Below are 26,042 nucleotides of genomic sequence, written 5' to 3'. Positions count from 1 at the left end.
GCTAAGGACTCAAGATACAGCCAGGGTAGCCTTCAGGAACACTTGTTTATAGCACCATTGCTAGGGTATTTATAAATATATATATAATAAGTTTCAGATGTTTAGAATACTTTTGTAACAGTTATCAACCAATCACAGATTGGAAATTTTCAGAAAAAAAATACTATGTATTGAATATTGTGATACTTTTCATTGTCATTATTTCCTAAATAATATTTTGTAACAATAATTTACATGACATTCATATTATATTAGGCATTGTAAGTAATCTATAGGTGACTTAATATATGTGGGAGAATAGGTGTAGGTCACATGCAAATACTATGCCATTTTATGTAAGAGTTCTGGGCAGCCATTTACCTTGGTATCTGAAGGAAGTCCTGACCCCATGCCCCCTCCACATGCACATGTGACAACTATTTGCACAGGTTTGTTAGGAAATGGGGAGGAAGAACCAGTCATTTACACATGTGGTTGCTTTTGTTAAATCAAAACTGGACTTAGTAAGGGTTGGCTAGACATTAGTTTCTTTCAATTGTGGGAGCCCACAAAAGCTTCCTAGTGAGATCTGAGCTTGCTTTACACAGCAGGGCTGCATTAGGGGATGGCTTGACCACGTACATGGTCACCAGGTGCCTGGGATGGTCTGTGTTTGGCTGTGCTGGGGGGAAGTCTTTTGCTACACCCCTTGGCATCCCTTTAAAAAGCCCTTTAGAAGAGACAGAAGGATCCAAGCCCTCCTGAGCCATCCTGTGTTTCTAACTGTCTCTCTCCTTTACACTTCTATTCACATACTTCTTCTCACTTTTCCCTCCTCAAGAGTATTCTGGAGGAAAAAGAGAGAGCAGGTCTCCCTCATTCAATAAAACAAGAAGAGGTCTGGGGAGATGGATCAGTTGGTAAAATGTTTGCAGCTCAAATATGACTACCTGAGTTTACTCCCTAGAACCTCTATTTTAAAAAAGCTGGCAGAGTGTGGCTGTGCATTTTTATTCCCAGCACTCAGGAGGCAGAGGCAGGCAGGCAGTTCTCTGTGAGTCCACCTGATCTATATAGGAGACCCTATCTAAAAAAAAAAAAAAAAAAAGGCTGTACATAGTACATTACACAAGGTAATTCAGTGCTGAAGAGGGGGACACAGGCAGATCCTAGGGAATTCCTAACCAGCCAGGCAGGCTAATCTACTTAGCAAGCTTCAGGTCAGTGAAAGAAACAGTTTGGCACCTAAAGAATGACACTTGAGGTTGTCCCTTGGCCTCTATAAGCACGCACATATTTGCACCTGCACGCACACACGCGTAACACACACATGCACGCACATGCACACGCGCACGCACACACACACACCTTGCCCAAAAGCCAGGGGGGCAAGAAGCTAAGTTCTTGGTAGCTCTCTAGTTAGCAATCTCACCCTAACTTTCTGCCAAGGTTGCAGCAGCTAGAACCACAGGGACGGATCTATCAGGACTCCTGGATGGAGGCTGGGCCTTCCTCCTTCATCAGTCCTCTGAAGATAGAGGAGAAGGCAGAGCAAGAAGGTGACAGAGGAACTGATCCATCCAGAGAGTTCTGCCCACCTTCCACCCAGCTTCCCTTCTCAGCTGAGAGCTACCTGTGTGGCTCACACTTACTTAGCTGCAGCGTCTTTTCTCAGCTGTTCATGCTTCATGAGGAGGTTCTTCCGGTCTCGGAAGGCTTTTCTGACCTTGTATCCTTTGTAGACAGCTTGGATTTTGAAGGCAGCAATGTCTTGTATAGCTGCGATGGACAGGGCACCATGTTCCAGCATGAACTGGATCACCTCATGGCGCTCACCAAGCAATGCATAATCAAGGGGTGTGTACCTGAAGCAAGAGGAAGATTGGTCTTGAATGGACTGTGATTCAAGGCACAGTGGAACTATATTAGCACCTGGCAGAAAGACGCTGTTTTGCAGGCAAAACCTTCCAGTCTACTCTCCTTTCTTCTCTGGGAGAAACAAAACAAAATAAAACAAGAGGCTGTAGGCTCACCTTTGTGTGGCTGAGCTCTGGGAGCTGGCTCACAAGATAGAGCAGTGGTTCTCAACCTTCCTAATGCTATGATCCTTTAATACAGCTCCTCATGCTGTGCTGACCCCCAACCATACAATTATTTTATTGCTACTTCATAACTGTAATTTTGCTGCTGTGATGAATTGTAATGTAAATATCTGGTATGCAGGATATCTGATATGTGACCCCTGTGAAAGGGTCATTTGACCCCTAAAGGGGGCATGACTCACAGGATGAGAACCACTGAGCTAGAGACTATAAGAACACATGACCACTTCCCTTTCTCCCATGTGCCAAGTGATTCTTTACACCTCTTTGGAAAGGCTTTCCGAATTATTTTTCTGTAATCACTGATAATTAGTGCTTATGAAAAGATGCCTAGGACTGGAGAGATGGCTCAGAGGTTAAGAGCACTCAGGTTAAGAGCACTGACTATTCTTCCAGAGGTTTGGGGTTCAATTCCCAGCACCCACATGGTGGCTCACAACCATCTGTAATGAGATCTGGCACTGTCTTATTAAAAGAAAAACAAACAAACAAATAAATAAATGAAAAGATGCCTATTTCTAGATGGGGGGGGACCTGATTTCATGATACTGAGGGTCCCTGCAAATCACTGCAGGTGAGCTGGATTGTTGATTAAATGGTGTTGGTAACGCCAAGTAGTCACTTGGGTAAAAGAGATTTTTTTGTTTGCTTGTTTGAGACACGGTTTTCCTGTGTAGCCATTAAAGCTATGTGTGACCATACCCATCTAAAAAGAGAGCTGCATATTGCTTCATATACCAAAATAGTACAGATGGAGCAAAGATCTACACATAAAAAGCCATGCTGGTCCTGGAGGACCACAGAAGACTGAAGGAGACCCTCACAGTAAACAGAAGTCCTTCTAAAGAAGTGACATGGATAAAAACCATAAGACCAGTAAATGTGACTAAGTAATAAAACATTACAAGGAAAACCATCATTTAAAAAAGACCAGTGAATATATTATTTAAAAGTACATTGTAGTTGGTTGTTTTACTCTTTGGGCCCCACAACCCAGCTCCCAAATAAATACATGGAGACTTATTCTTACTTATGAATGCCTGGCCTTAGCTTGGCTTATTTCTAGCCAGCTTTTCTTAACTTAAAATATCCCATCTAACTTTTGCCTCTGGGCTTTCCCCTTTCTCTATTCTATATGTCTTTCTTTCCTTTTTACTCCGTGGCTGGTTGTGTGGCTGGCCCCTGGCGTCCTCCTCTCCTCCTTTTCTTGCTTCTCCCTTCTCTCCTCTCTATCTTCTTCCTTTTATTCTGCCCACCAGCCCCTGCCTATCCCTCTCCTGCCTAGCTATTGGCTATTCAGCTCTTGATTAGACCAACCAGAAGTTTTAGATAGGCAAACTAACACAGCTTCACAGAGTTAAACAAATGCAACATAAAAGGATGCAACACATCTTTAACTAATATTACACAGCAGTATGCGTTTTAAGACTTGAGATGGGATAAAAGAACAAGGACTGAAGTAAAATAATCTCTGGATGATGGCAGTAATGTCACTTCTAACCACAAACCTGATCTTTTGGGGTCTGAACCATCCTCGTCTGTTAGAGAAATGAATGTGGAAAGTGGATGGTGAATGGAAAGGGGCTTACCCTGTGTCCAGCATGCACCAGTCCCTACATGTCAGCTGCTGCTCAGGACCCACACTGCAGCAGGGTTTATGGTACCATAATAACTGGCCATAAACACTTCCATAGGGCCCAAGCTCACATTTACTCAGTGACAACTGCACACTCAGGCCAAGTCCACAGGGTGACTGAGGTAGTCAACACAATCATAAACCATGAGCTGACTTTGGTGGGAAAAAGGATATGATGATAGGGATATAAGATTAGAATCAGAAAATCACATAATGACTACTGAAAAGAAAATCTCGCCAGGTGGTAGTGGCACACGCCTTTAATCCCAGCATTTGGGAGGCAGAGGCAGGCGGATCTCTGTGAGTTTGAGGCCAGCCTGGGCTACAGAGCAAGTTCCAGGAAAGGTGCAAAGCTACACAGAGAAACCCTGTCTCAAAAAAAAGAAAGAAAGAAAGGAAATCTCTCTTCAAAACTTATTTAACAGTCACAGTAAGGCATAAAAGGAAGAGGTTTTTTGAATAAGGGTGGGTTGGTTGCTTCAGGAAGGAAACTGAATTCAGAGCCTGTGTTGGGTGAGTCACAGATCCATGTATGGTTTCCTTACTGAAGCCTCAAGAACTGAATAACAACAACAACAACAATAAAAACAGTCATTTCAGAACACCTCAATTTGGAAAACAGAGGCCCATAAATAAGTAGTCTCAAACAATACTTACAAATAGATAATTTTTTTTGTAAATTCAGAACAACTAAGAATCTCTTCTGACTGAACATCCACTGATGAAGAGATTATCAGAGAGCCACTTAACACAGGGCAGTGATGTCAACTGACCTTTAAAAGCCACTAAATGCAACATCTTCATTTCATAAATAAACAGAGACCCAGGATTAAGCAACTTGCTGACAATTATGCAACCAGTTTGTACAGAATGTAGATTATAACTAATTGCAAGTAGCTCCCAATTTGGTAAAACCTCCTCTTCTATCAACTATTGAATGCATTCTAGTAGAATAGAACTGCTTATGAGATCAATTTGCATACAACACATGTATTTAGTAAGCCTAATTTCTGTAAGTACTAATATGTAGTATTTATCACAAAAAATCTTGACTGGGAATGAGGAACCTGTATGACCCTGGGCTGTCAATTAACTTCTCTGAGTTTGTTTCCTCATCCATAAAACAGGGTGAAAAAAAGAGGAGGGAAAAACAGGTCTCTTAGGCTATCCTGGATTGAAACTTAACATCTTAAATATTTTTACTATGAAAAAATTATATTTTCATTAAGAGATATTTCAAGTATAAAATATTCAGAAGAAATGCAACAATTTTCCATACTTTGAAAACCTAAGTTTAAGAACCAGAAAGTTATTTTTTCTTTTTGCTATGTTTACTTCTGTGGTAGTTTGAATGTAATTGGCCCCATAATCCCATAATCTCATAGGGAATGGCACTGTTAGGAGGTGTGGCTTTGTTGGAGTGGGTGTGGCTTTGTTGGAGGAAGTGTGTCACTGTGGGGGCAGGATTTGGGGTTTCATATACTCAGGATACTGCCCAGTGTGTCAGCTGATTACCTGTTGCCTGAAAGATGTAGCAGTCTCAGCTCCAGCACCATCTCTGCCTGCACGCTGCCCTGCTTCCTGCCATGATGGACTGAACCTCTGAACTGTAAGCAAGCCACCATAACTCCTTTGTAAGAGTTGCCATGGTCATGGTGTCTCTTCACAGCAATAGTAACCCTAACTAAGAAAACTTCTTTCAACTTCTTCCTTTTAATTTTTTGCTTAAGTATTTTAAGGCAGATTGTAGAGTCTATTTCTATGTGTCTCATTATTCATCTATACATGATATAGGCACAGCCACAAGGATCATTATGCTAACAAAATTAGCAGGAATTTCTTAGTAAAATACAACTCACAATTCCTCAACTGTCTCAAACATGTCTTCTTTTAATCATTGATTCATTCAAATTGGAATTTTTAATCAAATCAACCCTAGTTTCAGAGAGACATAATCCAAATATCTAGCCAGGTTTTAAGATTAAAGCTTACATCTAGTGTTTAGGCAACTGACCATGATGTTGTTATTACCATTCTATCCCAAATTCCATTTAGCAACATTCAGGCATTGTGAATATTCCCACTGACACGAGAGAGTGGCTGCCAGATAGCTATTGACTGAGAGAAGACAGAAGTTGGCAGAAATGATGTCTATTTGGGGGACATCACTTGGTCAGTGTCTATGCACAAGAAATAGAAATTAGCACTGCACTGATGGTAACCAGCCAAGAAACAGTGTAGACACTGAGAGGAGGTAACATACAATTGGACTTGCCACATGGGAATGGGCTGACGAGTTCAGCAGAATGCTCAAACCAGAATGTCAATAAACATAAGCTGCAGTGCCAGCTTCTGACACGTGTTTATCAAGGTGCATGGCTGGGAAAACACCGAGACAGACTGAGGGACAGCCATTCTCTCCAGGACATTTTTTCACTGTTTCTTTACAAAGAGATCAGCTAGGAAATAAATACTGTTAGAGTAAATTCTTCTTTTGAATCACTTCTACACTTCACAGACACTAATAGATTTTGTGATTGGCTTTAGGAAATAAGTTATCTTCTTTTTAATTAATGCTGCTGCTGTGCATATGCACGTGTGTGAATGTGGGTGAGCAAGTGCCACAGTACAATGGAGGTCAGAGAACAACTTCCAGGAGCTGGTTCTCTCCTTCTACCGTGGGCTCTAGAGTGCTTTTACCTGCTAAGCCATCTTTCTGGCCCAGAAGTTCTTCAAAGAAATCACTAATTTGGGAAATTCTTATCTTTCCATTCTGTTTTTCATTTGGAACTTAAAGAGAGGCACCTTCAGTTTTCTTGCTAACACAGAAAGACTCTGGAAGATGTTTGAAAGCCTGATCATAAACTTAGTCACTACCTACAATTTACTAGAATCTTCCAAGAGTCAAGATCCTCAGGATCTGTCTTGCATAGACTGCCCTTTCTTCGTATCTGGTCCTTTTTCCTACCCAGGCTGGGGATGGAGCCCATAGCTTAGCACATGGTCAGCAGGCAGTCGAAACTGAGCCACACTCCCACCGTGTCTGAGCCTTTGTACTGGGCCAGAGTCCTGGCATGACAGCTCTAGCATAGCTCTGTGAACCACATGATTCAAGAAGGCAGTATTTATAGATATTTATAGATGTTCAGCTTTCATCTCGGCTTCCCCATGTTTTCAGACACATGACAGCAGCTGCTTGTCCACTAACTAAGGATATCCTCACCACTAATAGAAACAGTTTGAATATGTAACTCATTCTGCTCATCTGATGAGTTCCTAGGCCTGGTCATTCAGGATTTTACTGGCCATATGTTAGGCATGAGCTTGAAGAAGTTCCTTTTCCCAACTGTAAATGTGAATCTGTCATAAGGAGTACCCAAAGTTTTAGGCAAGTGCAAAATTGCCATGGTTATAGGTGAACACTACATGGAAATGTGCTCTTTCCTCTGGCTCAGGATTGCTAGGTACAATGTTTCATTATGAGTATACTTACTTTTCTGAACTATTATCTCAACTTGAGATTTTTTTCTTCATCTGAAAGGAAGGATGTGAGATGAACAACACTATACTCCCCTTCTCAATCAATAGCTTACCTCTCCTCATTGTTCTCCATCTGATTAGGGAAAGCAGCAAAATCCAGCAGTAATTTAATTGCATCAAGATAGCCATTATTACAGGACCAGTGCAAAGCTGTTCGTCCCTGCAAATATAAACAAATCAGCTTGTACTGGAGTAAGCAATTTTAGCACATAATAACTCAGAAGAAACAATTTCCCCTCAGACTGATCAATAATAAAGAAGAGATATTGTGAAGTACGTAATAGAGAAAAAAGATGCTTCGTAACCACAGTGAACATATTTGTCAAAGGGCATCGTGCACTGTCCATGGTGAGACCTGAGGAGGAATTGAAATTGCTCAAAGAATATTCCAACCAAGAATGCAAACTCTGACTTTCACTGCAAGAAAATAGAAGGCAAACCCAATTTGAGTCAAATTCAATAAAATAAATAGTGTGATGGCTATTCTTGGTTGTCAACTCAACAACATCTGGAATGAACTTAAACACAGGTGGCTAGGTACACCTGTGAGGATTCTTCTTAGTTAAATCATTTGAAATGGAAAGACCATCCTCCCAATCCAGATCTTTTGAGGTGGGAAGATCCACCTTAAATCCGGGCCACAACTTCTGCTGGCAGCCAATAGACAGGACATGAAAAAAGAAGCGTACCCTCTTTGTCTGCTTGCCCATGTTCTAACTGACAAGTTCATCCCATCACAGTCATTAAAGCCTACTTCTTCAGGATTCTGGTGTACACTGAAGACCAACTAAGTTACCCAGCCTTGTGGACTGAACAACTACTTGGATTCTGGGACTTTTTGTTGGTAGACAGCACTGTAGGACAACAGCCTGTATGCCACTCTAGTAAACCCCATATACATTTCAGTTCTGTTCTATCGTTTCTGTTCCTCCAGTGGACCCTGACTAATACAAAAGGCATGTACTGAAGTATGGATAAAGAAAATGTGGTACATTTACACAATGGAGTATTACACAGTGGTAAAAAACAATGACATCATGAAATCTGCAGGCAAATGGATGGAACTAGAAAAGATCATCTCAAGTGAGGTAACTCAGACCCAGAAAGACAAACATGGTAAGTACTCACTTATAAGTGGATATTAGCCATACAGTAAAGGATGACCACGCTATAATCCACAGACCCAGAGAAGCTAAGTAACAAGGAGGGCTCAAGGGAGGATGCATGAATCTCATTGTGAAGGGGAAATAGAACAGACATCACAAGTAGATGGAGGGAAGGGTCTGGATTTGGGGGTGGGGTGGGCATGGGAATGGGAAGAATCAGGTTTGGGGAGGATGGAGAGAGTATTGGGAAAGACAACTGGAAACGGGGGAGGGGAGCATCTCTGAGATGAGCTAGAAACCTAGTGCAATGGAAACTCCCAGGAATCTATGAGGGTGACCCTAGCTCAGACTCCTAGCAATGGGGGATACAGAGCCTGAACTGGCCATCTCCTGTAACTAGGCAAGACTTCTAGTGGAGGGATTGGGATGCCAGCCCAGTCACAAACCCTTTGACTTATAATTTGGCCTGCCTACAAGATATGCTGGGGTAAAGGTGGCACAGAAATTATGGGAATGGCCAGCCAATGACTGGTCCAGCTTGAGACTCATGCCATGAGAGGAGGCCCACCCCTGACACTGCCCAGAGGGCCAGGACCCAGAGGCTGGACAGCCCAGAGACCTAGAATAGAACCAAACATGATGGACAAAAAAAAAAAAAAAGGCAATGAAATTATTCCTAACGATATTCTGCTATACTCATAGACTGGTGCCTAGCCCAATTGTCATCAGAGAGGCTTCATCCAGCAACTAATGGAAACAGATACAGAGACCCACAGCCAAACATTAGATGGACCTCGAGGAATTCTGCAGAAGAGGGGAAGGAAGGATTATCGAAGCCAGAGGGTTCAAGGATGTCACAAGAAAACCCACACAATCAACTAACTTGGGTTCATAGGGGCTCACAGAGACTGAATCACCAACCAGGGAGCTTACATGGGATTGACCCAGGCCCTCTGCATGTATGTTACAGTTGTGAGGCTTGGTCTTCTTGTGAGGCTACTAACAGTGGGGAATAGGGGCTGTCTGTGACTCTTTTGCCTGCTTTTGGGACCCATTCCTCCTACTGGGTTGCCTCATCCAGCCTTAATAGGAGAGGACGTACTTATTCTTACTGCAACTTGATATGCTATGGCTGGCTGACACACACACATACATACATACATACATACATACATACATACATACATACATACACAGCAGGCCTGCTCTTTTCTGAAGAGAAAGGAGGAGGAGTGGATGAGGAGAGGAGAGGGGAGGATTGGGGGAGGGACTTGGAGGAGAGGAGGGAGGGAGGAAAAAATATGACTGGGCTGGGAAAAAATTAATTAATCAGAGCTAGAGAGATGGCTCAACAGTTAAGAACACTGGCTGTTCTTCCAGAGGTCCTGAGTTCAATTCCTAACAACCACATGGTGGCTCACAACAATCTGTAATGAGATCTGGTGCCCTCTTCTGGCCTGCATATATACATACAGACAGAACACTATACATAATAAATAAATAAATCTTAAAAAATTAATTAATCAAAAACACAAATGGCATGTATTTAAGCTTTTCCTTTTTTTTTTTTGCCGGAGCTGAGGACCGAACCCAGAGCCTTGCACTTGCTAGGCAAGCGCTCTACCACTGAGCTAAATCCCCAACCCCTGTATTTAAGATTTTCAATGTCATGAAAGAAAAAAAAGTCAATAAGACAGCTCAGCCGGCAAGGGTGCTTGCCATCAAGCTTGATGACCTACATTTGATCCTAAAATCACGGAGGGAGGACAGCTGACACAGCCCAGGTACACATGTATGTGTCTGTGTGTGCACATACACATATGCACACACACATAATTAAATGTAGAAAAAGGAAGCTAAAGAAGGCATGAAGAAGTAAGCTCTTCATAGTGCTGAAGGAGTCAGAGCCCAAATATACACATTTAATGCAGCTTTCCAAACATATCAGACAAAGGGGCTAAGTTAAAGGGAATTACAGCCAGCATCATAATGCTAGAGTTTGAAAAATGTTTTAAAAATTTTACTCATTTTTTCATAGTGGTAGATTTTAAGTTGCTTTATTTTATCTATCTATCTATCTATCTATCTATCTATCAATTTATTTATTTTTAATTCTGAGACAGAGTTTCTCTGTGTGACAGTCCTGGGTGTCCTAGAATTCACTTTGTAGATGAGGCTGGCCTTGAACTCACAGAGATCCACCTGCTTCTGCCTTCCAAGTGCTGGGATCAAAGGTGTGCACCACCACTGCCCAGTAAGTTGCTTTATTTTGTAATGGCTGATGTTAGAAACATGTAAGAGAGCACTGATGACATAGAAGATGTAAATAACACAACATGAAGATCAGTATTTAGACATAAAACATTGCACTAAACAATGACAGAATTAGAACTCTTCTCAATTATATACGCAGCATTTACCAAAATAAGGCATATTCTGGACCATGAAGGCTCAAAGGAATAACACCATTCTCTGCAAAGATGTCTATAACCTAACTTCTAGAACCCCTGACTTGTGATGCTGCACAGGAAAGCAGCTGTCCTGAGAGGGCAGACCACTCTGGATGGTCTGATGCTGTAATCTCGCCAGCTCTGATGATGGAGGCATATGGCCATGATTTAAGCAGCCTCTAAATGCTGGAAAATGTTAAAAAAAATAATAAAAAAAAAGCTTTCCCCCAAGGTCTCCAAAACAAGGCAACCATGTTGTACTGTGGTGCCTTAGTCCAGTGAGACTGGTGTGGAACAGTGACATAATTGATTTGTGTTGGATGTTTGAGCTAATTTATCCTAGAGCAATAGGTAATTAATCTATTAAATTAAGGTTGAGAAATAAGGAAATATCCAGCTGCCTGTAAAATAAACAATAGACTCCCAAGTAATGTGCAATCTAGCAAATAAAGCAAAGGAAAAAGAAGAAAACACACTCACTATATGGCAGTGAAGTTGCGATTTAACCAAATGCAGGCAGTACAGCTAAAGTGGGCCTCAAGGAGGCAGGCTGACACAAAGATTAGAACTTAAATTTTCATCTGAAGAATCTAGCATCCCAGAACTCAGGAAGTCCAGCCAAAAAGATCTCCAGTTGGAGGTCAGCCAGAGGTAAATAACAAGTTCCAGGATGGGCTACAAGGTAGGATTCTGTCTTTGAAAAAGGAGGATTTTTTAAGCGAGCACCTATAATCCTAACACTTGGGCTCAGGAGGTGAGGGTGGGAGGATCAAGTTTAACATCACTTGTGGCTACACCGGAAGCTCAAGGCCAGCCTTGGGTTTATGAGACCTTGTCTTAAAAACCATGCCCTGCCCACCAAACCAAGAGTCAGTCAAAAACAGGCTGAGAAGGAAATCAGAGATACATCACCCTGTACAATAGCCACAAATGATATAAAATACCTTGGGATTACACTAACTAAGCATGTGAAGGACCTCCTATATAACAAGAACTTTAAGTCCCTGAAAAAAGAAATTGAAGAAGATGTCAGAAAATGGAAAGATCTCCCATGCTCATGGATAGGCAGGATTAACATAGTAAAAATGGTGATCTTACCAAAAGCAATCTACAGATTCAATGCAATTCCCATCAAATTACCAACACAATTCTTCACAGATCTGGAAAGAATAATACTCAACTTCATATGGAAAAACAAAAAACCCAGGATAGCTAAAAGAATCCTGTACAATAAAACAACCTCTGGAGGCATCACAATCCCCGACCTCAAGCTCTACTATAGAGCTACTGTAATAAAAACAGCTTGGTACTGGCATAAAAACCGACATGTGGACCAATGGAATCGAATTGAAGACCCTGACATTAACCTGCGCACCTATGAACATACAACATTTGACAAAGAAGCCAAAAATGTACAATGGAAAAAAGAAAGCATCTTCAACAAATGGTGCTGGCATAACTGGACGTCAATGTGTAGAAGGCTGCAAATAGATCCATATCTGTCACCGTGCACAAAACTTAAATCCAAGTGGATCAAAGACCTCAACATAAATCCAGCTACTCTGAACCTGATAGTAGAGAAAGTAGGAAGTACTCTTGAATGTATTGGCACCGGAGATCACTTTCTAAATATAACACCAGTAGCACAGACACTGAGAGAAACAATCAATCAATGGGACCTGTTGAAACTGAGAAGCTTTTGTAGAGCAAAGGACACGGTCAACAAGACAAAGCGACAGCCTACAGAATGGGAAAAGGTCTTCACCAACCCTACATCTGACAGAGGGCTGATATCCAGAATATATAAAGAACTCAAGAAATTAGACATCAAAATGCCCAACAGTCCAATTAAGAAATGGGCTATAGAACTTATCAGAGAATTCTCCACAGAGGAAGTTCAAATGGCTGAAAGACATTTAAGGAATTGCTCAACATCCCTAATTATCTGGGAAATGAAAATCAAAATGACTCTGAGATACCACCTTACACCTGTCAGAATGGCTAGATCAAAAGCACAGAAGAAAGCTTATGCTGGAGAGGATGTGGAGCAAGGGGAACTCTCCTCCACTGCTGGTGGGAATGCAAGCTTGTACAGCCACTTTGGAAATCAATATGGCGCTTCCTTAGAAAATTGGGAATCCATTTCCCCCAAGACCCAGCTATAGCACTCTTGGGCATATACCCAAGGAATGCTCAATCATACCACAAGGGCATTTGCTCATCTATGTTCGTATCAGCTTTGTTTGTAATAGCCAGAACCTGGAAACAACCTAGATGCCCTTCAACTGAAGAATGGATAAAGAAAATATGGTACATATGCACAATGGAGTACTACTCAGTAGAGAAAAACAATGACATCATGAGGTTTGCAGGCAAATGGATGGATCTAGAAAAAATCATCCTGAGTGAGGTAACCCAGACTCAGAAGGACAAACATGGTATGTACTCACCCATTGGAGGATACTAGATGTAAAACAAAGATGACTAGACTGCTACACAACTCCAGGGAGGCTACCTAGAAAACAGGACCCTAGGAAAGACCCAGGGATCACCCAATGACAGAGAATGGATGAGATCTACATGTACAACCTGGACGTGAGTGGGAGTAATGAAAGGCAAGGATCGAGGGAAAGAGAGCTTAGGGGAGCAGGAGATCCCAGCTGGCTCAAGAACAGAGAGGGAGAACAAGGAATAACAGACCATGATAAATGAAGACCACATGAGAACAGGAATAGGCAGAGTGCTCAAGAGGTTCCCAGAAATCCACAATGATACATCCTCTGTAGTCTGCTGGCAATGGTCGAGAGAAAGCCTGATCTGACCTAGTCTGGTGATCAGATGGCCAAACACCCTAACAATCGTCTTGGAACTCTCATCCAATAACTGATGGAAGTGGATGCAGAGATCCTCAGCCACGCCCCAACTGGAGCTCCAGGTGTCCAACTGTTGAGAAAGAGGAGGGACTGCAAGAGCGTGAATTGTTGAATCCAAGATTGCAAAAAGCACAGGGACAAATAGCCAAACTAATGGAAGCACATGAATTATGAACCAAAGGCTGTGGAGCCCCCAGCTGGATCAGGCCCTCTGGATAAGTGAGACAATTGAATAGCTTGATCTGTTTGGGAGGCACCCAGTCTGTGGGACCAGGATCTGTCCTTAGTGCATGAGCTGGCTGTTTGAAACCTTGGGCTTACACAGGGACACTTTGCTCAGCCTGGAAGGAGGGGACTGGACCTGCCTGTACTGAATCCACCAAGTTTAAATGAATCCCCAGGGGTGCCTTGATCCTGGAGGACATGGGGATGGAGGGGAGGGGCTGGGGGTAGGTGGGGGTGGGGGCGGGAGTGGGGAGGACAAGGGAACCCATGGCTGATGTATAAAATTTAAAACACATAATAATAAAGAAAAAAAATAAAAAAAAAAAAGAGTCAGTCAAACTTGGGGAAAATGGGTGACAGGGAATAAAGATGAGAGAAAACACCATTCAAAAAGCAAATGTGCTTAAAATGCAGAAAGTCAGAAAAGACAGATGTCCTCGGAAGGGTGAAAACAACAGGTGGAAAGTTTAAAGAAAAAAAAAAGGAGAGAGATAATACATATTACCAATGAACACACTTAATGGGGAGTCCTAAAACATAATACAGACAAGTGCAGATATGACCAACTTTTTATAAATACAACTAAAACTTTGAATAAAATGGACAAATTTCCAACCAAGTGCACTTACCAAAGCTGAAAGAAAACAGAATAGTCTTACAAGCTGGATCAGTTATTAACAAATTATACATTAAGAAAATTCCCAGGACCAGTGGACTTCAACAACAAAATTTTCCATATACTTAAGGAAGATACAACATCAATTTCATGCAAATTCCTGAAGAGGGAATAATTTCTAGGCCTTTTTTATAAGGTCAGAAACTCCTTTCTACACAAACATGACAAGTAATAAGAAAGGGAAATTATCATGAACATAAGACACAAAGTCTTAGAATATTAGTAAAATCCACCCACATCTAAAAGTAATACTACCCTGTAAGTGAGGTTTACTTTACAGGTGGAAGGCAAGTTTAACATCAGAACAAAATTCAGTAGACATGATCCACTTATCAACAGAAAAGAGAAGAGAAAGATAGGACCATGTTAGTAGATGTACAAAGAGTATTTCATATAAATCTAACTATGATTTTTAAAAATTCTAAGCAACCACTAATATAGACTCATGCAATGGTGAAGTATTGGAAGCTGGATCTCTGAGAAGCTAGAATGAATTAAAGATAGCCAGTATCACCAATTCTATTCAGACCTATCTGAGAGATCCTAGACAGCTCTAAATAGATGATTCCAAAATGCGATATATAAAACTGAATAGAACTAGAAAGTTGCCAATAGAAGTATGTAAGAAATTGCCTTTGTGGCAAAACATAAAAGATACGCTAAATTATAAATGACACATTCCTACTAATATAGGGACAAGGACCACAGTTTATATATTTTCTCTTATGTTACTTTCAACTTTTGAAAGCATTTGTTGCATTTATGTATTACTTATTTAGCATGTGTGCACACCTGTCCCATCATATACGTGGCCAGCAGAGAGCTTCTGGAGTCAGTTGTCTCTTTCCCACTCAGCTATCTTGCCAGCTCCTCATTATATTATTATTTTTTTACATATAATAACAATCTTGGGCTGGAGAGATGGCTCACTGATTAAGAGCACTGACTGCTCTTCCAGAGGTCCTGAGTTCAATTCCCAGCAACCACATGGTGGCTCACAACCATTTGTAATGGGATCAGATTCCTTCTTCTGATGTACATGAAGACAGAGCACTCATATACATAAAATACATAAACACATGACTAAACAACAATCTTGGTAGAATCTTCCTGAATGATTAATAGAGAATCTATTTTCTGACTTGGAAAACATGATTTGTGCTAGTATTTTTAGAGTTAAGCCAGCCCTCCAAAAGTGAGTGCTAGGTAGTATGGGTTAAATCCTATCTTAGGATTCTGACAGCACACACACACACACACACACACACACACACACACACACACACACACAGAGTCACAGCGGATCACACTTGTATAGCACTTGTTACTTTGATTCAGTAATCTTCTTAGAGGGACTATTCTAAGGGAACAATTCAAAGAAGAAAGATAAATTCATGAAGATGATTCTGGCAACAGTGGAGAGGTGTCCTGTTAATTACTGAGCTCTTGAGTTTGTGGTTAGAGCTCCCTACTCTTAACTGGTGTCACTGCAGGGTAATTACTGAAGCTCCCTGAGTTCCAGTTTCCTCAGCTGTGAAGTGGGGTAGGACAGTAACTACTTTATAGGATTGCTGTGAGTGTTGAATGAACTCTCACTGAATATAAAGCTCTTAGCATATTAGGTTATTAAGCAGTTATGATTATAAGAAAGATTATATATCAGATGAGAAAATGCTGGTGCTAATTTTAAGTGAACAAAAGGTGGTTTGTAATTTCATATATATGTACATATACATACATGCATACATTTTATAAACATTTAGAGAATTATTCTTAGTGTATATACATGTTAAATAATATACAGATGTAGATGAGCACTAGAAGAGAATATTGACAAATGAAAACCATCTCTCTCCAAGTGGTAAACTGTTGTACTTAATTCATAACAAAGAAGCAAACTATGTACCATGGAGCTGGCGGCAGCACTTAAAGCCCAAATTTCTACCTCTTTGTCTTGGATGTTGGGGTCTGCGTTGTTTTCCATGAGCACAGCCATGCAGTTGATGTACCCTCCGTATGCAGCACACTGAAGAGGTGTTCTTCCTGCATAATCCTGCACATTTGGGTTGATCTTATTTTCTATAAGTATCTGGCAGACGTCGGCATTTCCCCCCAGTGCTGCCCAGTGGAGAAGAGAATGTCCATCTTGGTCAACCAGATCTACCCTTGCTCCGCCTAGCAAAGCAAAATTGCAGTAAAAATGTCAAATGTAGACAGCATTTATGAGAAGGGGCAGAAGCTTACAATCATAACAATGTCCTCTGAAAGCTTTTTTCTCCCCAACACTTCTATGTATTATTCTACACTGTCAGCATCAGAGCTTTAGAGTATCTCTTAAGTTCTGGAGAGGTTGGGACTCAGTCTCTTTCAGCAAATGAATCTGGAGGTCTGGGGGAAAACTGATTATTCTGAAGTCAAATGTTCACCAACAGGTGAGCTACAAGTACAGGCAGAGTTTTCTGGTGCCACTTGGGCACTCTTCCCCAACTTTCTGCCCCGGGGCTCTGTGTGTGAACGAAATTGTGTTTCACACCAAGTGTGCTAGAGCGCTTACCTTTTGTAAGAGACCTAATAGAAGCACTTGTATCAACTAACCTTTAATAAGTGTCTGAATCACATCTCTGTGCCCCATCTCACAGGCTCGGAAGAGTGGAGTATGTTTCATGACGTCAGTAGCATCGACTTGAGCATCGTTGTCCAATAATAACTTCACAGTGCTGACATGGCCAGAAAGGGCAGCAGCGTGTAAGGCTGAAAAAAGAAGCAACTGGTCAACTTTCACAATTACCCTTTAGCTTTAAGTATGTTTTTCTTTCTTCCTCTTAGGATTTCCACCTCATTGTGGCTAAATGCAATCCAAATCTTTCTCTCTCCCTCTCTCTCTCTGGACATATCCATGCTCCTGTGGGTATATGCAAGGATGGTGAGGCCTGGTTGCACTCAGTGTTGTGCTGGAGGTGTTCTTTTCCTTCTGACTTGCAGTTGAGATTTCAGACAAAGAAGAGACTTCATGTTCACACTGGATGCTAAAAACTACGATTCTTAGTAACCAGCACCTAGTGGCAGGGTTTTCCTAATGAAGAAAAACTAAAGCAAGAGTCCGGGAAGAGCTGATGGGAGGCTGTGAAATAGTGAAGGTTCTAGAGTTATGAGAAGTGCTCTCTCACATGGGACATCAGAGTGGAGCCATGCTGCTCAACTTGAGAAAAGAGCATAAAAAAGGAGACTTGAGAATACATTTGAACATGTGCATCCCTCAAAACATATATTAGTAGCTACTAAATATGTGCAGTTTTTTGCATACGTATATATGTGTTCAGGTGTACATACATGTGTGTGCCCATGTGTGTTGAGGACTGAAGTTGATACTGGTGTCTTCCTTGACTGTGTTCTACTTGCATACTGAGGCAGGGTCTCTCACTGACACCAGAGGTCCCCTTTTTGGCTAGTGGTTTCCTTGTCTGTACCTTCCATGCACTGGGATTACCAGTGGGCCTCGAAGCCCATTCACTTTTTCTGGCTCTCACACTTGCATGAATGAGAGCTTTACTCACTAAGCTATGTCTCCAGTCCCAACTCTGTATAGTTGCAAGCTCCACACTTTTTATATGAGAGTGGATGAGAAGACAAGTTTCTATCTTGTGTCTGAGGTGCAGCAAAGCTATAGACCAGATGCTGGTCTTCACCTGGTAGGGGTACTAATTTTAGACACAGTACTTGGAAGAAATAAAGCCTTTGGGGCAAGAGCCTGGCAAACTCAAGCTTCAAAGGTGGAAAGCTAAGTCAAACAATATTATCTCATAAATTTGATAGCACTGATAAACTGGGCACCTGAAGCAGGGTGAGCCCATGTGTCAGTTCCTACCTGTGCCTCCATACTTGTCTGCCATGTTGATGTCAATGTCAGATTTTAAACTCAGCATAGTCCTGAGCACGTCATCACTGCCTTTCCCTGCTGCCCACATGAAGGATGTTCTTCCTTCCAGGTCGGAATCATCTTTCACTGAAGGATGCTTTAAAAACACTTGAACTGTTTCCTGTAAGAAAACTTCATTTGAAACACCACAGCAGTGGGCACATTCTCCAAGGTAATAAAGCACCTGCTAGAGGTGATTCCATGAAGAAGCCAAGGATTTTTCCTGCTGACTTTTTATGAATAATAAAACCTCAATTTCCATAGAAAATTATGATCTTCTTTCCTTATATACTAGTTTTAGTTTCTGTAACACTTCAAAACATCTAACTTTCTCATTCAACATCCTTAAATTTGAGACTCATGACTTTCTTCCCCCAGAAGATGTTGACGAAGACGAGATAGAAAGATCATAAGAGCCAGAAGGTGGGGAGCGCTGCTACCCAACAGTGTCTTCTGGGCACGATAAAGGTTGATGTGAATTTCCTGTGTGTGAATTTACTGAGCTGTAGCTGTCAGCACAGGACTGGGCCTGTCAACATTTCATCATGAAGGGAGAAGGGCTTGTGAGGTCCCACCCCTCTCTGAGGGACCACTGACAGTCGGTTGTGGCTGGGGGAACAAGCGCCTCTCCTCGTTAGTGTAACCAGTGGAAAGTTGCCCATGCTCCAGTAACTAGCCTCTCGTTCATGCAGGAGACCCCATTTAAACCCAGTGTGCCACACACAGAAGACATGGGAGTAGGAGGAACTTACTGGGAAGAAGGGTTTGAACACAAAAGGGTGGGGATGAGTGAGACTGTAAAAGAATAAGAAATAATTTTTAAAAATCAAAACATGAGAAGAATAAAACAACTGAGTATGAGTTTCTTTAATCAGGCTTTAAAACTTTTTTTTAATTAAGAAAGGTTTCATTATTTATTTATTTATTTATTTATTTATTTATTTATTTATTTATTAATTATGTATACAGAAGAAGGCGCCAGATCTCATTACAGATGGTTGTGAGCCACCATGTGGTTGCTGTCTCCAGCCCGAAAGGTTTTATTTTTAAAACAAAACAAATGCATTACCACACATCCAAATGCCACAGCAAGCATTCATTGGGTTTTATGAGAGGAAAAAACTACACTCTGGTGTCAACTAAAAACTAGAACAATTTTAGAACAACCACGGCTTACGGTGAGGTGGCTACACAGACATCTAAGAAGCCATGTGTGTTTGCAGCTGGGTGAAAATGCATGAGCAATGAGAAGTAATGGAAGGTGGAGTGGCTCTAGTCTCACTTTCAGACCCTTTCCCCACGATGTGCTCTTGTTCTGTCCTGTTGAATTAGTCAGCAGGTAAATGTACAAAGAACTTACTATCAAAGAAACTCCCAAAAGTCAAAAATAGATTCAAGGTTGTGGTTGATTACCCGGGAGGTTGGGGGAGGGGGATTCTCAAAAACCATAGTTCACAAAATGGCAGGCACTAAATCTAGTCACATGTGCTTGCAGTAGAAAAAAGAGCGCTGATCTTAACAGAGACTGGTCTTCTTCATGATGTGCAGGAACGCTTGCTCACTGACCTCACCATCTCCATCTGGATCAGCTTCATCAATCATTTCCTGCAGCTCCTCACCAGTCAAGTTCTCACTTAGCTCCCTGGCCACACGCTTCAGATTTCTGAATGATATTTTCCAGTTTCATCATCATCAAAGGACTTGAGAGCTTTCAGGATTTCTTCTTTGGTGTCTTTTTTGGACATTTTCTGAGTCATCACTGTCAAAAAGTCACTGAAGTTCATTTTCCTGTCCCTTCCTTATCAATTTCACTTATTGTTCTCTTGATTTCTTTTTCCTGGGTTCAAAACCCAGGACCCCCCTCATTGCAACCTCAGTTCCTTGATGTCTATAGTTCCAGAGCCATCAGCATCTAAGACACCAAAGCTCCCCGGATCTCCTCTTTCTGTTCTTCAGTAAGTTCAGGCTTAGGACTCATTCTTTTTCTCTGCCCACTGCCATGTTTGTTTTCTTAACACAGAGTTCTAAGGAAGAACTAGTGCATCAACACAAAGAACGATGCAGGAAAAAAGACAGGCTTTAAAACTTTTAAGGGTATTTTTAGAAATAAAAATTAGAAGACTTAAAAGTATTTGGTGTCAAGGCCAACATTAAGTTACACATTTTCATGTACACTGTACCTGCAGAAACCCAGATATTTAAGCATGACTCCAGAGAAGGTAAACAGACTGTCTCACTGTGTATTACATTACTAAAAATCTTGAGATGGTTAATACATTTGTGGATTATTGATCAAAAGTTGTTGTGAAATGCAGCATTCAATTCATTTAAACACATTTATTTAGCCATTCCTATATTCAAGGTCCTGTTGCTGGAATAATGGAAAATTGGGACCCTGAGCAGTCAGTCCTAAGAGTGCCTGGCAATTTGGGTTACTATTGTCATTTTTCTGTGCTGGGATCAAATGCAAGGCCTTGCTTATGCTGCTCCATAAGCTTAGGTGCTGTGTGGCTGACTGCCATCTCACCTCTTATACCTGGGGTGATATTCCTGCATTGAAAATTACCTCTTTTCTAAAACTCAGTTTTCTAGGAAGATCAAGAAACCATTGCTTGAATGAATATAAAGAGTTTCTGCAGCTTCCTCTTAATATTTTTTAGAAAGGACAGGGCTGGAAAGACAGCTCAGCAGTCAGGAGCACTAGCTGCTGGGTTCAATTCCCAGCAACGGCATGGAGGCTTGACATCCTCAGTAACTCTGCTAGATGATCTGATGCCCTACTCCGCCCTCCAAGGGCACCAGAAACCATGTGGTACACAGACATACCTGTAGACACCCCCACCCCCATGCAATAATAAAAAAAGAATTTAGTCCCTGTTTTACCCTGGAAGAAGTGTAGGTTCCCGACCACACAAACATTGGCAGCAGTTACAGGAAATCCCAGCAGTCTGCCCAGGGCAATATGGCTTCCTAATTTTACAACAATTTCCTGATTTTGTTTGTTTTTTTAGTGTTTTTCAAAAAGATAATAGCAACCTTATGTGGTGTTAACAGAGGCTAAAGCAATCAATGGGTTTGAAATAGAGATTAGAAAATGTGCATAGTTATTAAAAAATATCTCTGGAATTGGCAGACCATCTAAATCAAACATCTGTAATGTGCTACCATTCTCTTTTGCTTCCACTGGACTTTAATTATTGTTATCTATATTAAAGCTGGAGTCTGAAATCTGATTCAAGATCATGGGCAAGCCATCTCATCTCTTAGAACATGGAATTTTAAAACCTGTAAGTGGAACGCTAGGACCCACCTCACAGGATGTGTTGAGCTATGTACTGAGTTTTCATTTCCATAGACCCATCAGTTTGGGCCACGTGACCTTCCTCTCTATGACAAAACAGAACTACTTCTCCAAGATAATAATGGATAACGGCTTGCCAAAACTCTAGGTGGCGCACTGAGTATAGTTTTAGGGAGGCTAAGAAGGACAGACTGTAAGTATACAGATAGCCTGTGACCAGCCTGAGAGCAGACATACCATGTATTTGTCACAGAGACAGGACTCCCATCAGTTTCTGATGGATTTAAAAGAAAGGGACTAGAATCACTAGTAGATAAAACAGGATCAAACTGGCTTCTTCAGAGAGTAAGAAGGGAATGAAAATGAGACGTTCTGAACACTGAGGTCAAGAAGTGGGAATTACGCTGTGCCCAGGCCACAACCATTGTGAGCTTCCCTGCACACCCACGGTGAGGGCAGAACATCAACTGTGGCCTCTTTCAATGTCTCTGTGTCAGCCTGCACATCATCATGCTGCTGAGCAAACACAGCACATGATGGACAAGAGTACACTTTGTGATCCATGAAGGACTATCAGGGAAGAGCTACTGGTAGCTCTCAGGATTTCTAGAAACAATAATTCATACTGTGGCCTTCTCAGATATGCACAATTCATAATCATTAGTATGAATCATAAGGATGTAGTCTGTGTTTGGACATCTGCTCTCATACGTACACAACCCATAGGAATATGGTCTGTGTGGATGCATGCTCTATGCCAGGTGCAGTAGACACTTTCCGTAAATTTGCTCTATTCTTTCCGGCAGTCCTGAAGGAAGACATATAGCTATCCTCATACTATCTATGAAGAAGCAAAGCCTCAGAGAGGTTCAGAAAGTTGAGTGAGATCACACAGTTAGTAGTCTACACAGTTGGGATTCCAGGTAGGAGTTGGTTTTCCAGCTCCAAAGCCTTGCTTTAGGACAATTACAGGGTTTCTGAACACTAAGATGCCCCAAGTGCTATAAAAGTCACAGAAAGATGTAGTATATATTCACCATAAAGCAAAAAATTATGCCAAGTGTTTAAGTAAAGCTGCATAAGCTTGCAATGACTAACAACCTTATAAAAACACAGACCATCACCTGCATAATGGTACTGACACCGTGAACAATGGTTAAAAGCAATCACTTTATCAACACAGATATGTGTGTGTGCATCAACCTGGCTAAATTTGAACTAGCTCATTGTCAACCTCCTGTGTGTAATACTGTATTCCATCTATCATTAGTATAGGCTGACTGAAAGGGGCAAGGGATTATGGCACATTATTTCTTATAACTGCATATGAATCTACAATTACATCAAAATAAAACATTTTGTTAAGAGAAAAGGGAATCATAACTTACAGCAAAGTTACTCTGAGCTGCATAGTGCAAGGGCGTTGCTCCTTGGCTGTCAGAAGGGATAGTTCCAGACTTGTTTCTTTCTAAAAGGAGATGGACAATCTGTGCATGGCCTGAGAACAGACATAAGGTAGTTATCTTGCACAAAGAGGTAAGTACATTTTTAGTCCATATAAAAGAAAGAAGGTAAGAAAAATCACTAGCATTCAAGAGCATTTAAAATGGTTTCAAACAGCTCCCAGTGCAGCCTCTTCCACCTTCTCCCCTGCACACTGTGATAGGTAGAATGAATTAAAGCTTAAGATACTGAAAACAGGATACTTCATTAGGGAGAAAAGCACAGTGGTGATAAGTGCCGGCCTTAGGTACTGCCTCTTGGGCTTCTTGGCTTCACTGGCCATCATGTCAAGGTTCTGCTTTCTGATCCACCAGACTTGAACATCAGCTCCCTGCTACTGCTCAGCTGAACTAACTGAAATGAACCTTGTCTGCTTCTGAGGCCTTCTAACTATCCTGTCAATGTTCCTACCCTAGTCTTTTAATACTAAGGTAGTGACTTCAAACTCCACAGAAAGGGGGAGCACATATTGTGAAGTGGTGGTGGGTTAATAGTCTGTAGTATGGTCTCAAAAAAGTGGTTTCTACAAAGGAGTAGTTGTACAAGTGGTTGAAGAATTAACACGTTGGTGTGGCAGTGTGTACCTGTAAACCTTGCACTTCAAGGCTCAGGCAGGAGGATTGAAAAACAGACTAGTCTGGGCTACTGAGCAAGTACTAGGAAATCCTCTGGTTATCCTGTCTCAAAAACACAGCAACACAACACAACACAGCACAACACAACACAAACACAAACACAACACAGAAGCTAACAAACCTAGGAAACCCTTTTATTCTCTCTAACAGAGCATGTGGGGAACCAGGCAAGGAAGGAGATGCCATGGTGCAGGAGCCCTCTGAGCAAGTCTGTGCTAGGTGGAAGCCAGGGAAAGGGACCTGCCTGAGGCTTGTGCTCATCTACGTACTCCACATGTGTGGTTTAAGATGGAGCCTTCCTAATCCAAATATAGGTCTGGTGACAATCTGGGCAAGAGCTTCAATCTAAACACATCCCATTTTGTTTGAGGAGCAAAGAAAAATTCAGTAAAGACTTGAGGATAACATAGTTGTACTATATAATATAGTTATAATAGATAATATAGTTCATATAGTGAACACAATATTAACACAGCAGGGGAAGAATTAGCACTGGAAAGATAAAGAGCATACCTCAGGAATGGTCTCAAGAAGGCCAGAGCAAAGTCGAGAAACTGTTAGGCATCTTCAATTTAGTGCAGAAAGAGATGGCTTCTAGGAAATGAAGGGAGAAGGAACCTAGGAAGAAAATAGGCTGATGTGAAAGGATGATGGAAGGACTAAAAGGAAGTAAAATGAGGTTAAGAAGAAAACTAGGGGTTGATGGGAATGAAGATACAGTTGAAATGAGAGTCTGGGCAGTAGGGATAATAAAGTCAGAAGTTACAGAGCAAAGATAGTGTAGTGAAGTAGAAACAAATTTGTGAAGTATACCCACATTCCAGGGGAAAAAGAAAAGGGAGGGAACACACCTTGAAAAGGAGTTTAAATAACAATTATGAATCTGACATGAGAGCTGCATGCAAGTATGAAAATCATTTTAAAGTAGATGGTGTGCAACTTAGAACTAAGACTAAGATAGTACAACTGAGCAGCCCCAGCCTGTTAGCAACACCAAACGAGTAATGAGCAGGAAGAGCAAAACTCGCCCTATGTGCAGGAGGAAGCAGGCAAGGTCTTGCTCTTGTCTCTGACTCATAGACAAACATGGTTTGATAAACTGAAAAGTCACCCTAATCGAACTACACTGCAGCCTGAACACTCCAACTGAACTACACTGCAGCCTGAACACTCCAACTGAACTACACTGCAGCCTGAACACTCCAACTGAACTACACTGCAGTCTGAAACTCCAACTGAACTACACTGCAGTCTGAAACTCCAACTGAACTACACCGTACACTCAACTGAACTACACCGCACACTCCAACTGAACTACACTGAACGCTCCAACTGAACTACACTGCACACTCCAACTGAACTACACCGCACACTCCAACTGAACTACACTGCACACTACAACTGAACTACACTGCAGCCTGAAACACCAAGTGGGTCAAAGCCAAGTGCAGACAGCAGCACAGGTACTCTACATGACGGAAGGTGAAAACAAAGGGGTAGGAAAACATGAAGAATAAAAACCTCTGAAAACACTAATAATACCCCAATAATAGAAAAAATATTACTTTTTAGTAGCGATTATAAGTGGTTAAACTACTTAATAAAGGAGAAAAATTCCCAGGTTGTACTTCTTCAAATAATGTAACACAACCATACACAACAGACAAATACCTGCTCTCTCATCAAAAAAGTGATGCCCAAAAGGTTACAAAGCAGATATGAAGTAAAAATCAAGTATCGAGGACTGACTGAACACAAACATCAAGTGAATGCCCTACTTTGCTCACATAACAGCCATGAATGTGAAGACAGGTTACCTTATAGGCACATCTTGTCAATGAATTTTCATTCCTTTACAATAAAAGTAAAAACTTAGGACAAAATGTTGAAATAAAACCCAGTATTTAATAGAGAATTGGGTTATATTACCACATTTAAAGCATGCAAGAGAAGGAGCCAGGTTATGAAATAATTGAGCATATCAATTAGCTATGGAAATGTTTGAACAGGGAGGGGATCTGCAGGAGATGTGGAGGCACAGGACTTCTGTAGTTAGGCAGTCTTCCTACCAGCGATCCTCTGACTTACAGCAGAACGTAC

The 26,042-nt window shown here is 41.4% G+C and overlaps 1 protein-coding gene and 1 pseudogene across 5 annotated transcripts in view; both read right to left on the bottom strand.

Moving 5' to 3' along the window:
- The window catches only part of Invs (inversin), a 163,143-nt gene that overhangs the window by 27,962 nt on the left and 109,139 nt on the right, over positions 1-26,042 (bottom strand). For 3 of the 5 annotated variants that reach the window (XM_036179394.1, XM_036179396.1, XM_036179397.1), the window contains exons 7-12: positions 23,193-23,302; positions 18,453-18,624; positions 17,183-17,338; positions 16,494-16,762; positions 7,311-7,417; positions 1,632-1,844 (exon numbers count right to left, since the gene is read on the bottom strand). In XM_036179394.1, the coding sequence (XP_036035287.1) occupies positions 1,632-1,844; positions 7,311-7,417; positions 16,494-16,762; positions 17,183-17,338; positions 18,453-18,624; positions 23,193-23,302 (1,027 nt within the window). The remainder of the gene's footprint in view (positions 1-1,631; positions 1,845-7,310; positions 7,418-16,493; positions 16,763-17,182; positions 17,339-18,452; positions 18,625-23,192; positions 23,303-26,042) is intronic. The other 2 variants (XM_036179395.1, XM_036179398.1) reach the window with 1 other exon arrangement.
- On the bottom strand, positions 19,579-21,116 carry LOC118578449 (annotated as a pseudogene).

Source organism: Onychomys torridus, chromosome 2 (assembly GCF_903995425.1).
Source record: "Onychomys torridus chromosome 2, mOncTor1.1, whole genome shotgun sequence".
NCBI classification, from domain to species: domain Eukaryota; kingdom Metazoa; phylum Chordata; class Mammalia; order Rodentia; family Cricetidae; genus Onychomys; species Onychomys torridus.
The sequence above is the reverse complement of the archived record's forward strand: the minus strand, read 5'-3'. Positions and strand labels throughout refer to the sequence as shown.